Source organism: Zea mays, chromosome 1 (assembly GCF_902167145.1).
Source record: "Zea mays cultivar B73 chromosome 1, Zm-B73-REFERENCE-NAM-5.0, whole genome shotgun sequence".
In the NCBI taxonomy this organism is placed as follows: Eukaryota; Viridiplantae; Streptophyta; class Magnoliopsida; order Poales; family Poaceae; genus Zea; species Zea mays.
Window position 1 is genome coordinate 106,168,267 of NC_050096.1, and position 16,430 is coordinate 106,184,696.

The window sequence follows — 16,430 nt, forward strand, 5'->3', positions numbered from 1 at the left end:
GAGTAAAAAAATGTGAGTTCTCCAATAGTTCTCTAAATATAGGTTGTAATTTTGTTTTATATCTATCCACATAAAAAATAAGTCACAAAAACTATATAATGCAGTTAACATTTTTGTTTAGGGAGTTGTTAAATGGTTGCCAAATGTAGAGAGAAAATGAGGTTAGATGACAAGTTGTTAAATTTAGAAAGTTCATTTAGAGAACTGTTGGAGAATAATTTTTATGTTAACTACCTAAATTATTGATTTAGTAAGTCTTTTAGAGAACTATTGGAGTTGCTCTTAGAAGCGTTCCTCAATTCAAGAATATCTAAAGCGGATGAACGCATGAATTGATGGAATCTACTAGTAAACCTAATAACCATCTTCTTGGAATAGGGCAAGGCAATTCATGGGAGGAACTAGTGTACAGGTTCATCAGCCGTTTCAGATCCCAAGATAGCCGGTCAATAACTCGACAATGTTGTCAAGCCATTATACTCTTACAAAATCTATAAGGTCCCATTTATTTCGTTAGAATTGAATTCCATTTTAATAATTATAATTTATATAAAACTAATTAAGTTCATATATTTATATATATAAGATATTTGTATATTATTCTAAATTATATGAGAGAGATAGTTATATACTACATTTATGTTATAACAAAACAAGTAGAATAGTGTGATATAAGTTGTACATCGGAAACATAGCATGTAAACCTATAGAATTAATTTCCATTTCTCAACTCATAAATTTGAGGTAGGCTTATATGATAACTTTGGAAAGTGGTGTAATGTCACATTCTAAAAAATTAGCCTATTTCATTAGTAAGATTCAAATTTCTTAAAATGAAAGGAAACAAACGGGACCTAATTGACAACAAACGGGACCTAATTGACAGCTATTTTAGCTCATAGCTAGAATCATTTTTTTAGGATGTGAACCAAACTCACTCTAGATTCCTTCTAGCAAATACAATAGTTATATGTACGATGCATCTTAATTTTTTTCTCCCTCTCAAGTCTCAACCTACATGTAACTTGCACTGCTAATATTATTGGGTGATACTTTGAAGTTCATTTCATTCGTCCTAAGTTTTTCTTAAATTTCGAGAGCAACGTGCAGGTATTCCCACACAAGCTCACGCTACGCATCGGACTCGTACTGCTTTTCCGCCTGATATCTTTTTTTAAAAAAAGTCGCAATGCCTAATAGTCCATCCATCCAGCTCGCCAGCTGGAATTTGTTTTTCCACCGATCCTGTCTCCTTCGCGATCCGACCCAAGGAAAGAAATCACTGCAGATAGATTCTTTACGCTACAGCTCCAGCTAGACAGGAGACGCAGACGCGGGTAGTCACGGAGCCACGTACTCGAAACACGGGATATCTGCCTTGACTTTCAGTATGTATATAAGAAAGAGACAGGTTACATCCAAAGGATTTCTACAAGGAGGGCCGACTGTGGGCATGTCATAACTCCTGCCGCTTTTATATCTCCAAAAAATTGTGGAGCCAAAAAAAAAAGAGAGAGACTCGAGCCTATCTATACATGATGACGATACAGCCCAGGATGAAAATGTTTACCACTTCAACAACACAAATCGACGTCTAGACAAAAGGATGCAACCTGATGGATTCCTCAGTGCCCAACCAGCACATTACTGAACAACCTGAGGGAGCAGTAATTTGCGGACGACGGCATGCAATGTTACGAGGATCCCTATCTGCAGAATCACCAATCACCCTTGACCAGCCAGACATCTTAGCGCTACAAAAACACAGCACATAAGCATTTGATATGGCGCAGTCAGTGCATTCGCAAAGGGATCAAAACAGGTTTACCCAAGACTTAAGAGACCTTACAGGATCTGCATTAGAGTAATAAGCTCCACCATGATTGGTAAAGTCCAGTGATATCAGAAAGATTAAACTTCAAGAGTTTTTCCCAGAAAAATTGCACAATTGCAGTTCACCTGTTCTTCTGAAAAGGTAACTTCAGTATCGAATCTGGACCTGAATACAGTAGCAAAATTCGTCTGTTAGGATGACCATCTAATGAATACAGGTTGCATCCCTTTTGTCAATGAACAAAAATAACATACACAGATTAACATACAGTAGCAAAATTACTTCATGTATAAATGAATCAATTACCATAAACACGACCTCATGGAATCTACATACACTAGTCTAGCTGGGATTACATGTTACTATGCTAGGTGTAACTGTCAGATGTGAAAAGTGGATCACTATAAACGAAGTATGAAAAATACCCATAAACATCAGGCAACAACTAAACAAGGGCAATCTTTTTAAGGGTTCGAAATTTTAAGTAAAACTTAGTGGACCCTACCATACTAGTATTTGTCAATCAAGCAAACAGTAGAATGACAAGGAAACGAAGTTCAGATCAGGGTTGACCATAACTGGGAAAGCTACATTCATCGCCATGGTTGTGACAGTGAGATGGCATTGTTTGATACAGCTGCTCCACGATCTCTAAAGATAGCAGATTTGAGGACATTGTACTGATTAACAACTGAGTTGTACAAAGTATTTGTGAATAGCTCCCTTCCCTGGGTGAAAAAGAAACGAGAAGCAGAAGTCATAATCACTAACAAATTTCCAAGGGATATACAACAAAATTAAACAAACAAAGACAAGCCCAGTGAGCAACAAGCTAACAAAACCTTATGAAAGTTATAGGCACTATGTTAAGTTAGTATCATGGACACTTAATACTTCTTACTAATAAGATACCCTTTTGTCTCAAAGAACAAGGGATTAAAGATCGAGAGCAATGCGAAACTTACATTGCAACAGAACCATTCAACCAACTCCAAGTACAATCAGTAGGGTTTGTTAATATGAAGTCAAAAAGAAAAAAATGATAATATAATCAATATTGCACACTGATGCAAGAGCTTGAATTCCATCAATAAGCAAAAATAAGAATGCACCCTTTTATTATGATTTTTTCATGGCATGGAGAAAAGAGAAATGAACCAGTGTTTTTTTTATCGGGAAAACTGTAGGGGAAGCCCCTACAGCAGAAAACCAGTGTTGGTCCATTCTACAAAGTCATACACGAAAGGCGCCAAATTACTAGGCCAATGTATGAATATCAACTTTCCTAACAGCCTAGATATCCAGACATTTCCACCATTTAAATCAATTAATGTATACGAGATTTGGCAATACTAGTTGCCTTCGGTAAGAGAACAATCAAATCTGTAGAAGCTTATTTGCTTGTAACACTCAAAATCTATTATCAATTTTTTTTACTTGAATACGCAGAAGAGCTATGTATCATTGTATTAAGGTAGAAGAGAGAAGGGAGGGTTCTTATAAAAGTAAAACTACACCCCCACTCCGAACCAAGAGTGAGGGGTTGAACCGAGACAAACTAAAGAGAGAGCTGGTCTAAAGAAAAAGAAGCACTTGACCACAACACACACTAGAGCCCTAAGGAACTCCAACCCTTAGCCCTAACTCTCTGAGCTTAACCGCTCCAGCCGAACACCACAGGTGGCGCTCCTCCAAATAGTCATGCACAGCAGCTTGTACCCGCAGTTGGGCTCCTTCAAAAACACAAGCATTACAAAGTTTCCATAAAGTCCAAGCCCCCAGGATGATAGCAGAGTTGAGACCCTTTGGAGATTTCTGCAAACCTTCCTCCACCAATCTGTAAAGAACCATTCATGCCGCCTAGGAGCTTTTGAAGCAAGGCCAAGAGGAGCTAAGATTTTATGCCCGAAGTCTCGGGCAAAGACACAGGTGGTAAGAATGTGTTAAACGTCCTCCTCTTCTTGGTCACAAAAAAATGTTCCGGATGAAGGAGGCCTCGCTTCTTTAACCTGTCAGCTGTCGAAACACGGTTTCTAACCTGTCAACTGTCCAAATCTATCATCAATCTGACTGCCATAAATGGAGTTTCATCACCCAACTCCAATATAAAAAGTACAAGTAAATCAGCTTATAGTGTAGCACAAATTCACAGGCCAGCTATTTACAGGCACAGTAAGATTGAGGAATATTGGCGCTTCCAATGAATAGCCAATTACCACAAAGAAATAGAAGCAGGAGCATCGGCAATTCGGCACTATCAAGAAGCATGATGATGTATATAAATATCATTGAGAACAAACCTCATCAGCATTCTTGGTATGACAAGTAATATCCCCATACTTTGTTTCTTCAGTTGCTGACAAGCCTACTCCATGGAAGGATATCACCCTCTGTTCACCAATCTCTTTCTCGACCTATTCAACTCGGACGAGAAAGAAAATTTTCAAATAGGTACCACAGCAAGAATACTTAAACAGGTACGATGAGCACAAATGAAGTACAGTACCTGTTGTGGTGGAGGCATAACCTCGTAGCACAGTAATGATAGTGGATATATGTGCCCAGGAACACCAGCATGCTCCAGAAGCCTCCTCATATTGTCCACTGTGGATGAATCAAAATGCGCCTGCCCTTGTTTTTGCATATAGCAGATAAAATAAACATAAGGGAACATACTTACCCATGCAGCGGACTTCTCAAGCATTGTCTTAGGCAAAAAAAAAAGGATAATTCTTGTGAGCAACCTCTACAACTGTCTGTACCATCTCGTTTCATTTGCCTTTTAGTAACGCAGTTACATTGAAAGAGAAGATGTGCTATAATGCATAGCAAAGTCAAAATGGAAGAATAAGACCATCAGGCAAGAGCATATACCGGGTACCACTCTCCTGTTGAAGGATTTGGGCGATCTCTACCACCACTCGGTGCAATCCAAATTAGCTGTGAACCACCACTGTGTATTGTCGTAAGAAGATATGTGGGATCAAGCACAAAACAGTAAAGGCAATTGCATGCACGATGATCTAGATTGAGAATATGTTTTTCCTCATGAGGGCAAGAACCAACTTAGCAAAGAGTAATGGTGCACAAAAAACTTTAAAGATTTTTGTGCAAGTGAATAGTCCATTAGTCTTTTTTGAACAGGAGTTCTTTACTCTTTTACTTGATAAATTTGTGCCATGAGGCACCAGCTTTTGGTACAAGTCATCAATACAGAGTCAATACATAGGGAAAAAGGATTACAAACTAACATGTTATTGTAAGGGAAGATACCGTAAAAGCAAGGCCATTTCCTTGAGGCTCCGAGTGTTTGATCTCCTCTTCATCTCAATTAGCTCTGGAAAATCATTCATATGCTTTTTCGAGTACACACAAATGAGATTTCTGTTGGGAGAAAAATGCTTGAGTGACATTGATAGGAGTCAAAGAAAACAGAGACAATATTGTCACACGTCAAAAAAAGATCTGGGTGAAGAGAAAGACCTTCCCATGCTAAATGGCTTGCAAAGTGGATCGGTAACAACCCTATCGCCAGCAACATAAACCTACATCAGGTGGAAACTTTAACTGGTTTGATTGGGTCAAATAGTTCACTGATAACTTAACAGTGTATAGTCAAAGAACGGCCTTACTATGTTTTCACTAATCCATGGATTGGTTTTTTCAAGAAGCAAGGCGATAATTGCTGGATCTGCTTCTGTCTGATGGTTGGACATCAAAACAACATTGTGGCCCTGTGATGACGTACTTCAGTACTATTTTGCATAAGGACTTTTGGAATTATTGATTGTAAGAATAGGTGTATCAGGAAAAGTACTGCGACAACATCATTTCCGACGTAAGATGTGTACTAATATGGGAATTATGGGCCATGATGTCATTATAATTCATAAGAAAGGAGTATTTGCAATTTCAATGTTCCAATAGATATCTCTAAGCAATTCTCAAAATGAGAAACAAATTATCAGTTCCTTTTCGTTCCTTACAAAGTGATATACATTCTATTTTCATTAAAAATGTTGATGTGATGACATTGGGCATCAATACAGAATACACAATGATGGTTTACACGTTACTCTTCTTCTGAAAAGACCTTGACAGTTTGAATTCACAGTACCATTGTAAGATTTAGTGCTGAAAAATAATGTAGTGACAATTACTGAATGTAACGTGAACCATAGATAGGATAAGATGAATTGACCTGGTGGAGCTTCTCTTCCATGTCATGGAAAAGGGAAATGTTGCCAACATAGGAGTTCCTGAGCAGATGAAATGAGGTTAGCAGAAGATAAGGGAACTATTAAAGTTTCCTGGCATGCTTTGGTAGTAAATAAACCAAAATATGTTAGCAATTAGCCCTATAACTGTTGATAGTGGAGATTGATGAAATGCTCTTGCAAAAAAAAATGTGCAAGGAGAAAAAACTTGTGAATTTTGGTGGGTTGCGGATTACACATGACCAGTCCCATCCGTAACAATTAACAAGCCGGATGCTCTTTTTTATTTCTCCTTGATTTTTTTTTGTGCAAGGTCAAATTTTGCATGCACATAGATGAACTGTATTTTCTATTCATCAATATTTTTTGTTAAAATTTTCTATGCACAATTAGAGATCCATACTTTTTCTTGGAGCATCTAAGATGATTTTTTGTTAATCAAAGATTCCACTCTCACTACACTAATAATTAAATAAGTAAACAAGTGACTGAAGCAAGACGATGTTGATAAATGAGGCATGGCTTCCAGAGATGCAAACGAAGGTTACACTATAGATTAAGCAGATATTATCTCCTTCATGATATTAGACTCGACAAAATGTAAACCTCAACAGTCAACAACATGCTGGAAATATCTGAACGAAGCATTTGTTTTATTTGGAAATTAGCATTCTGTCATTGTGCTACAAACTACAATAAGTTTGCATGCCATGAAAACAAAGGAGCCTACTCTATGCTTCCAGATAATTAATTCGTGGCAAATGAGAACAACAATGGTGAGTGAAGCTGGTAAGGCATGCTATCCACCCCAGTCAAAAGAAATAACTTCCAAAAGCACAGCAAAATTTGTGAATTATTTGAAATTAATATGTTATCATATCAGATTTTGTATTACCTGAAATCTACCAGAGGCCTAATGTAGTTCTGACCAAACATGTAATAGTCAAATGGTTCCCGCACAGCTTTGTGATACGGTGGAAAGGTAAATGGATTCTGCAAAAGGATGGAGGCCGTCTTAGAAAATAAATAAAATTATGAGAGCAAATTGTGATGGAAATCAGAGTAGACGGTGAAACCTGTACATCCAGTAGAACACGATCAAACAAAGCTGTCATATTTGAAAGCATGATCTCATATGCATTAGGATCACCATTTTGCAGGACCTAACAAAGCAAAACATTCGCATGACATGAAGCATAACAAGAAGATGATAGCCCGTTAAAAATACTGCAAAGATCAGCCCAGCAGTTCTTACTGCATTCCTGTAATTATAATACAGCTCCTCCAAGTTAATGGCAACATCTGCAGGAAGTTTTCCATTATCCCGTTCCTTTCTTATGTGCAAAATGAGCTCTGCACAACGTGTAAATAGGAAAAAGAAGGAAGTCGTCAGTTTGTCTGCATACTAGATTATTATATATTAAGGGCATGTACAACTCTGACATTGTTGCACGGTACTCCAAATATAAGATACAGCTAAAACACAATATCATACAGTGGACGTGTCTAAAACATGTGTCTTACCATATTCATTGTACAAATCAGAGCATTCAATAAATTAAATTGACTAATCAGCTAGTCTCATGTCTCGAGCATAGAGCTAAGACGTGTCTTCGTCAAGATACGTGTCTTGAGCTTTTTACATTTACCCACTTAGACACACTCGAAGACACAGCTCGAAACACCCATTGTACATGCCCTAATGTGGCATGTCAGCATGTGAAATTACTAGGTTGGTTCCATGCGACTACGCAAGCAATTTGGCATAAGGGCATGTACAACCCACATAAATGATACGTATCTTGAGAAGTATTAAAGATTTAAAGGGGTAAGTGCAAAAAAACACAATAGACATATCTTGGTGAAGGAATGTCCCTAGCATGGTTCTCAAAGTCTAGATACGGTTTCACACATACAACTCACATAAATAAACCGTATATTAAGGAGTTTTAGTGAATAAAATACAAGACTTAGATACATTGGTTTATACGAAGGAATTTCTTAGATGTATCTAGTACTTGGAGAACTACAACATAGTATCTAGGTTGTACGACTACTTTGGCTGGGCAGCTGTGCCTTCATTGCTAGAGTAGAGACACCAGTAGTGGCAGCGGATAGTGACGCAAATGCAGTTATAGTGCGTAACGATCCAAAAGAGATATGGGCAATATAAGCGCAAGGCGGACTGCATTTGGAAGCAGCAGCAGCAACCAAACCTTCCTCGTCGAGCAGCGACAAGGGTCCCACCACCTCCTCGGCACCCATATAGGAGGCGAGCACAGCGCCCTTGGCCGGGACCCGCGGGCCCCGTCCCCCTCCGGTAGCCCTCCACGCGGCCTTGGCTTCCAGCCGGAGTGCCCCGCGGCGGAACCATAGCAGCCTCGCCGGCGCAGCAACGATGGCGGGCCGCAGCGAGGCCAACCAGGGCGACAGCGAGGAGGCAGCGGAAGCGGGGCAGGCGCCCCCTGCGAACGCGACCAGCGGCGGAGCGTGCATGGGGTCTGGGGGGGGGGGGGGGGGGGGCGGCGAAGAAAGGTTCTAGAAACCTAATAATCCGAAAACCCTAGTGGGAATGGCGGCCTGGGAAATAGCGCATGAGTTCAGCTGAGGCGGAAGCCGGACGGAGAGGGCGAAGAAGGCGTCGACAGTCGACACGAGAAGCCTCGGCCCGCTCACCCCTGCTAGCAGCATATTTTCCTCGATTTTTCTGTTTAGTTTTTCTCCTCAGAAATTTAAAATAGGGCCTTTTGTGTGTGGTTAGGATTTGTCGAGGAAAATTATTGGATGACACGGCACCTTTCTATTCCCTTATTTTGGCACATACGGCATTGTGTTAGGGCATGGCTGAGCCCGTAGAACGGTTTCTAAATAAAAGATAAAATAAAATAAGAGAAACAACTAAGAGACTGTATAATACAACTTTGAGTTTTTAGATAATAAATTAGACGAGTGACCGTGTGTTACAACGGGAACATATAATGTCACAATAACTTATAACTTATATACAATAACTTTAATATCTTATAAAATCGTTAACAACAACCAACACAAAACTAAACTAATACAAAGATCAAATTCACTTTAAAGTTTCATACAATTTAGTGTGCAAGTAATAGCACATAAGCCCTTAAAAGATACACAAACTTTTTCGTGGTCCATTAGGTTATGATATCCCTTTTCCATCCTTTCTATCCCATGAATTAAACGCCACCACATTATTGTCACATTTAAATCTTTTCACACTATATCCCTGTGTCTGTATTGTCACTCTTTCTACCTTGGTCTGTTCTATGAACAAAAATATTGGCTGTTTTTTTTTTTGCTTGAGGCCATCTCTGACATGGTCATGAACAGATCCAGTCTCGGTTATATGATTTATTCTTGTTTCGCTCTTTGCAGAAATTTTTCGTTTAGAACGTCATCCAATTGTAGAGTTTGCACTTGATGATTTTAAAAAGGTGAGGTTTCAGAAGATTTGAATGGAACGGCATCACAAGTCAGCAGCAGAAACTGCAGAACTTCAGCAGACCCCTTCAGGGAATCAACCTGCAAGTGAAGGTCATAATGCATTTCTTGTTAGGTATGTGCCACGAGAGTTAAAAATTAATATAAAACATAGATACGGAACGATAAATATTACTATAATAAATAAAATATGTGTGACAAAATATCACTATAACACTAATATTATATTAACGATATAAATATGTCGACTCCAATAGAATGAACTGATGTCGAACAAATATTATAATATTGTATAAATTATTTCTAAAGAATCAATATAGAATTCTGAATGATAGACAAATATATCGATATTCTCATACACAAATCTAATATTATTTCTAAAAAATCAATATAGAATTCTCATAACTTAACAGATCGATCAACTGCTGCGAGTGGGACCACCTCCGGTGCAACGAGGCACGAGCGTGTGAACGTCTTCATTGATGGCGCAGACAGCTTGCGTGGTTAGATCCCGTCAGCGGTGGGTAGGCTCACGAAGCTCATGTTGATGACCCCGTTCCAGCTACTGGGGCTCACGGGCTCCATCCCGGACTACCTCACTGTATTGTCCAACTTGCAGTTCCTCACCATCTCTCACACTAACGAGTCCAGTAGCATCTCGGAGTCCCTGACATGGCTGTAGAGAGGCGACGATGCGACGGGGGTAGGGCTGGTTGAGGTCGGCGCCGAGGCCGAAAGGCGAGGACGAGGGCGGGGGCATGACCTGGCCTATGGGCGCCTCCCTTCGCCTATGGACGCCTCCCTTCGCTCTTAATAGTAGAGACTAGGTAAGTGCCCGTACGTTGCAACGGGAACATATAATATCATGATAACTTATGTACAAATGTGTGTTATACTGTTATGCGAAAAGATTTTGTAATCCATTTGTGATCCTAGCCATACATAAATTTTGGTATAGTACAATGATCAAGTCTTACGATGGAACATAAATTATTTGTTGAAATACTAACGCACAACTATTACATGAAAACGAACAATACATATATTATCATCGACTTTAGTATCTCACAAAAACTTTACCAACAATCAATATAGAACTATACTGATACAAAGGTCAAATTTAAAGTTTCATTCAATTTGCTTGTGCGTTTGGCGAGAAATCTCCTGGCCCCCACTTGATCCTCCCGCTCGATAATGTTGCGCACACGTTCCACGGCTCTGGCGAACCTTCACTGTTTCCCACCATAAGTAGTACGACGGTGGGGCATGAGTCCAGATGCAACGTCTCTCTCTCCTTTGCTGGCTCAATGGTGGCTTCTTTGCTCTCGGCGGCAGCAGCACTAACGATAATGGCACAGGGAGGGGGCCGACGATGCCCACATATATATACATGAGGAAGGTTGGATGGGAGGAGAGGAGGGATCGAATCCTCCCAAGATTCATGCAACAGAATAACAGAATCTGTTGGGTACAAAGCTTATGGTGGTCTAGTCCCACCGACGTGACTGACGACCGTGTTTTATGTTACTCTTCACCGTTGCAGGGAACCTTTTGCAAATTCATACTTGGTTAAGCTATACTCATACACTCTTTTTTTACTTCCATACAAAAATAGTTCACAAGATGATGTCTATTGAGGACATTGTTCTTCATATTCAAGTGTTTTCTGAAACTAAATGTACACGATGAAATCAGCACTGGTAACTGAAGAAAAATCACAGGTATGCCAGGTGATGCTATTGTCTAATCGATCAGCAAGAGAGTACGCTTAACTGTAGGTTGTAGCGCTAGACCATAAGCTATATGATCAAGATGTACTGCATCTGCAAGCATCCGTAGGCATACAAAACTCACCATCACCACTGCTGCGTTGTCCATGCCACACAAAACTCACCATCACCACTGCCACACAAAACTCTTTGAAAAGGAACTTTCTGTACTCCGCGTTGTCAACAAACATGTCAGCTGTCGATCTTCTTAGCCTGTAGACAATCTGCGGAGCTGTCAGTAAGCAGAAAGTGTCATTGCATCTTTAAAGTTTGACCTACAGAAATTTCACAAAAAAGTAATAGTCTGATCTGATTAGTTATTGTGCTACTAAATATTTTGCAGTTATTATGGTACTGAATATTGTGCTGCAGTCACTGTCGGTTGTACAGGTAGCTAGAAAACCTCTTCCATGGGCTTGCCGACTGAGTAAAGCACCTCGTTTTTTTATTCCAGGGATCCAAGCAAATTCTCCCCTCGGTTTGGGATGTTATATTCTCCAAAGCTTAGTTCCACTGATGACTCTCTCAATACTTGTTTGGGAACAAGAGTAATTGAGGGGTTTGAAAGGGCCAAAATCCCTTACTCTTCAATTTTAGATAGTAAGGGATTTTGACCCCCTAAATTCCCTCCATTATCCTTGCTCCCAAACAAACAATCAGTGGCCTGAACTTCTGCAACAATCAGAACTCCAGAGATCATGTGCCCTTAACTCTGTTCATTCAGAGTTAAGTAGTTAGTGCACAATATAATCAACCTTCAACTCCACCAGTAAGACATATCTCCAAGATTAATTAATATAGTGATTCCAATATAATCAACCTTCAACTCCACCAGAGTTAAGTAGTTAGTGCACACTTGGTGATTACCTCCTGCGACGGAACATCGATGAAAACAGTGTCAAGAGTATCATTAGGACAAATTTATTTCATACTTCACAAAATGACATACCTATTGGGAGATCACAATCCAAGGTAAATGCCAGATTCAGTGAGGATAAAGTAGGGGCCAAATTAGAGCACCACCTATTGAAGTGAAGAAGACTTCCTAGTTCCTACCATTGAATCAACAATACAAGAACCCCAATGGACCTGATATTGTTGGTCGACAAATATCAGTTTCTTTTCTTTGTAATGCTATTAAGAACTCTTCCGAGCCCAGGTTTCATCCTGAATTTTTGTTGAATACATGGAAAATGATATCTACCACTATATTAGTTAAGTCGACCCACAAACCAACAAGGCAAACCAAATTAAAAAATAAGTGTTATGTATGCTCAAAATCAATTAAAAATAGTGAATCACATTGTAGCTGAAAATAGTTTCATGGTTGTTTCAAGCTGCCAGATGTCCTACCCTAATCAAGCTAGCCAAGCAGTGAACTACAATGTCCCCAGGTACCATACCCCTAAATAACCTCAATCCTTTTGATGCCAGTCGAGGCATGGAGTCATTGCAGACACACTCACTCTAGCCCCAAATCACAGACTAATATACGCGTATTTGAAACCTGTGCAGGCATCTGTGAGCCATATAGACTGTGTAGTCTTAAATTTGTATTATAAATTTATCTAAGCTCCTTTAACACTTAATTAATTATTGTTTCAAAAGATTCATTAGTCAAAGTCAGAGGCACAAAAATGATGATTCTAGCAGATGAATGTACTCTAAACCTCTCACATGAACACTGAAGCAAGCTGAAACACAAGCATATGCAAAAGCTACATGTCTCAGATACTATATACCTGATTTTTGCCCATTCACATTCTGAATCAGAGTTCTCTCTGGTTATCCATAGAGCGAAGAAAAAAATATTTCCCTCTTATAATGGCTACCTATTGCTTGCACACATACTTGTCTTCTATTATTAGTCTATATAATAAACAGTAGGAGGCTACCCCTCATGTTTCCTTAAAAATACGTAGTGAATTGTGAAACAAGCAGACCACAAACCTTTTGCAGAATCTTCTACAATCTCAAGGCGCTTCATCCAGCTAGTTATCTTTTCATTATCAGCTCCCGTAGAATACCAAAAGTTCACCCTTATCTGTATATGTTTTCTCTATGACCATGGATGTTGTCATCTAACACTTCATGTTGTTGCCCAGGTTGATCATTGATAATTAATCACATTTGAGAGCTAAACTGGAGATATCTGGCATACACCAAATCAATAGTTCAACCAAATATAAGCTGTCAAGAAAAAAGGAAACATAAATTAGCAATAAAATAAAGAGCTAAATTTAATACAAGGTATCAAAAAAATCAGGTACATGTTTCTCAAAAAAATTGAAAAGCAATGCAAATCTTTAGCCTATAAATGATTTTATGCCACATACTCATGAGACATATCAATCCCATCATTGAACAAAAAAAATTTCAGCAGCAACAGGTGTAAACAGTGATCTTTATTTTGTGCTTTTCTAGCTTTTTTCCTCATAAACATTTCTAGAGCTAGTTTGCCAATCAACCACACACACATGTGTACGATATTAGTGAAGTAAAGAAAACAATAATAGTGTATCACCCACCACCCTCCCTCTTGATTCTAGAACATCCTCCTTTGTATCTCAGTAATGTTTTCAGCCAAATTTATTTTATCTCAAATAATCAAGCAAGCACAGAATTGACCATGGGATGGGTTGTCGCATGTCAGGGGGAACAAGGGAAGGATGATAGCTTGGCCATGTCATGTTAGCATAGTATAGGCAGTACATCACAAGCATAATAACAGAGATGGTAGATGAGCAAAGTGTTTCCTATATCCCCTCATGTAGATATAATTGTAGAAATGCCAATGACAGAGCATCTTGTCTTTCTCCCGAGCACGACAAAGAGTCTTCTAAGGTGTTGCTGTAGAAAAAAGGGTGCCAGGCCTTTCCAGAAAATAGAGTTTGATCTATAGACAGAATCAATACAAGACCACACTGGAGTACTCGCTATGTAGAGGTCAGTTGCCAGCCTCCTACCAACCGATAGCCAGGATATGATGATGGTATTGCAGAATTCTACACCACACTTTCCATTCTAGTAGTTCAGTAGCTTGAGATCAGAATTCTAGAACTAACATGTTCCTCAGTTCAGCCTACCTGCAGCTGTTGTGCTCTTATTCATTCATCCACCAGAGCCCAGGAACTAACCAATGGCTCTATGCCTCTATAACTGGCATCACACGTGGAGCTGAAAGAGAAATGTGCCCTTGGGTCATTTCTAAGTATTTTGGTGATTGAGTGCCAACACAAGTGCTTAAATGTGAATTTATGCTCATGGATGAACAAAGTGCAAATCAAGAGTAAAGGTATGTTTCTAAGCCTTAGTACATTGGTTTTGTGTACTAATATACTTGTCTAAGTGTTAGAAACAGAAAGAAGAAGAAAAGAAAAGAGGTGAAAAAGGCTTGGCTGTGTACAGCCAAGACTCAGCTCAGTCTGGCACCCCGGACTGTCCGGTGGTGCACCGGACAGTGTCCGGTGCGCCAGGCTGACTCGGCGTGAAGTGGCCGCTCTCGGGAATTCGCCGACGGCGTACGGCTAAAATTCACCGGACTGTCCGGTGAGCCAACGGTCGGCCGGGCCAACGGTCGGCCGCGCGATCTGCGCGGGACACGTGGCCGAGCCAACGGCTAGAAGGGGGCACCGGACTGTCCGGTGTGCACCGGACATGTCCGGTGCGCCAATGGCTCCAAGTCTGCCAACGGTCGGCTTCGCCATTTAAGGAAGGAAATCGGGCACCGAACACTGTCTGGTGTGCACCGGACTGTCCGGTGCGCCCGACGACAAAAGGCAAGGATGGCCTTCCAGATTTGTTCTCAACGGCTCCTAGCTGCCTTGGGACTATAAAAGGGACCCCTAGGCGCATGGAGGAGTACACCAAGCAACCTTAGAGCATTCTTGATCATCCACACTCAGTCTTTGCGCATTCGTTTGTCATTCTCAGTGATTCGAGCTCCGTTCTAGTGAGAACTTTGAGATAGTCTTTTGAGCTCGATTCTTGGCCGTGTGTGTGCGCATTTTGCTGTGGATTTGTGTGTGTTGCTTCTCTCCCTTACTCCGTGCTTCTTTGTGAACTTCAAGTGTAAGGGCGAGAGACTCCAAGTTGTGGAGATTCCTCGCGAACGCGATAAGAAAAGAAAAGCATAACACTGTGGTATTCAAGTTGATCATTGGATCACTTGAGAGGAGTTGAGTGCAACTCTCGTCCGTTGGGACGCCACAACGTGGAGTAGGCAAGTTTTGTACTTAGCCGAACCACGGGATAAACCACTGTGTCTTCTCTGTGTTGAACTTCTTGTGGTTATCGTATTGTGCAAGATCTTCTCTCTAGCCACTTGGCATTAACTGTGCTAACGCTTAATCAAAGTTTTGTGGCTTAAGTTTTTAAGTTTTACAGGATCACCTATTCACCCCCCCTCTAGGTGCTCTCAGGAGCCTCCTTCACATACTCCATGGTTGAAAGGAATGTTTGTGGTGGCTGAAAATAAGATAAATCAAACCTGAGTATCCAGAGAATTTAGGATAAGTCTTATGTAGTGCTAATTTGCACCATTTGATCTTACAGGGGACACCAAACCAGAAGTGGAGCTTGGTTGTCGATGGCCCACAAATTGACCCTGCGAACACAAGGCGGTAGTACTGCACGGCCTAGGCGGTGAGCCCCATCGCGGCGGACACCACCAGCACGACACACATGGAGCAGCGCCAGGCTTGACGACCACCGCAACGCCTTGCCCAGTTCCGACGCCGGGAGAGACAAGAGGAGACGCTGCGGACGTGACAGGAGAAGCGGGAAAGATTGGTGGCGAGCGCGGGACTGCACGAGGCATCTCTAGCGGCTACCGCCATGACAAGAGATGGATTGGATGCCCCTGCCAATTCGGTTGCGGTGGTCGCTGGTTCCTCCACCGCAGCAGCTGGTTCCTTCGAGGCAGCTGCCTTGCCTGAGAGGGTTCTTCGACCAGAGGGCCGCCCAAAGATGGCTGGCATCGGCGTCGCCGTGTATGGAGTGCTGGTTGGTGGCTTGAGGCCTAGGGTTTTGTGAAATTGATGAGTAGCACGATGATGGCTCGGAGGAAGGATGGCTCGCGGGACTGGAGGTAGCGAAAGATCTGTTGAGGATGGTGGGCGGGGGGCGAGGACTGATATTGGGGGT

General features: G+C 40.9%; 1 protein-coding gene across 2 annotated transcripts; it reads right to left on the minus strand.

The window, feature by feature from the left end:
• Positions 1-1,354: 1,354 nt before the first annotated feature.
• Positions 1,355-8,828, minus strand: LOC103637735 (glycerol-3-phosphate acyltransferase, chloroplastic). 2 transcript variants are annotated; one of them, XM_008660557.4, is made up of 14 exons: positions 8,268-8,828; positions 7,307-7,404; positions 7,128-7,214; positions 6,947-7,044; positions 6,036-6,093; positions 5,467-5,568; positions 5,318-5,379; positions 5,108-5,218; positions 4,709-4,787; positions 4,341-4,460; positions 4,135-4,248; positions 2,414-2,562; positions 1,850-1,999; positions 1,355-1,754 (listed from the first exon to the last, which is right to left on the minus strand). In XM_008660557.4, the coding sequence occupies exons 1-12, from the start codon at positions 8,545-8,547 to the stop codon at positions 2,428-2,430; spliced, it is 1,344 nt and encodes a 447-aa protein (XP_008658779.1). In that variant the 5' UTR covers positions 8,548-8,828; the 3' UTR covers positions 1,355-1,754; positions 1,850-1,999; positions 2,414-2,427. The 2 variants fall into 2 exon arrangements, with proteins under 2 accessions (XP_008658779.1, XP_020402042.1); XM_020546453.3 differs by lacking the exons at positions 1,355-1,754; positions 1,850-1,999; positions 2,414-2,562 and adding an exon at positions 2,580-3,879.
• Between the last annotated feature and the right edge of the window lie 7,602 nt (positions 8,829-16,430).

Excerpts from the sequence above, each read along its gene's own strand:
- LOC103637735 (XM_008660557.4), bottom strand. The coding sequence starts at position 8,547 with ATGCACGCTCCGCCGCTGGTCGCGTTCGCAGGGGGCGCCTGCCCCGCT. Across the intron at positions 6,094-6,946 it reads AGGCCTCTGGTAGATTTCAG|GAACTCCTATGTTGGCAACA; the intron begins GTAATACAAAAT and ends TCATCTGCTCAG. Across the intron at positions 5,569-6,035 it reads TGGAAGAGAAGCTCCACCAG|GGCCACAATGTTGTTTTGAT; the intron begins GTCAATTCATCT and ends ACGTCATCACAG.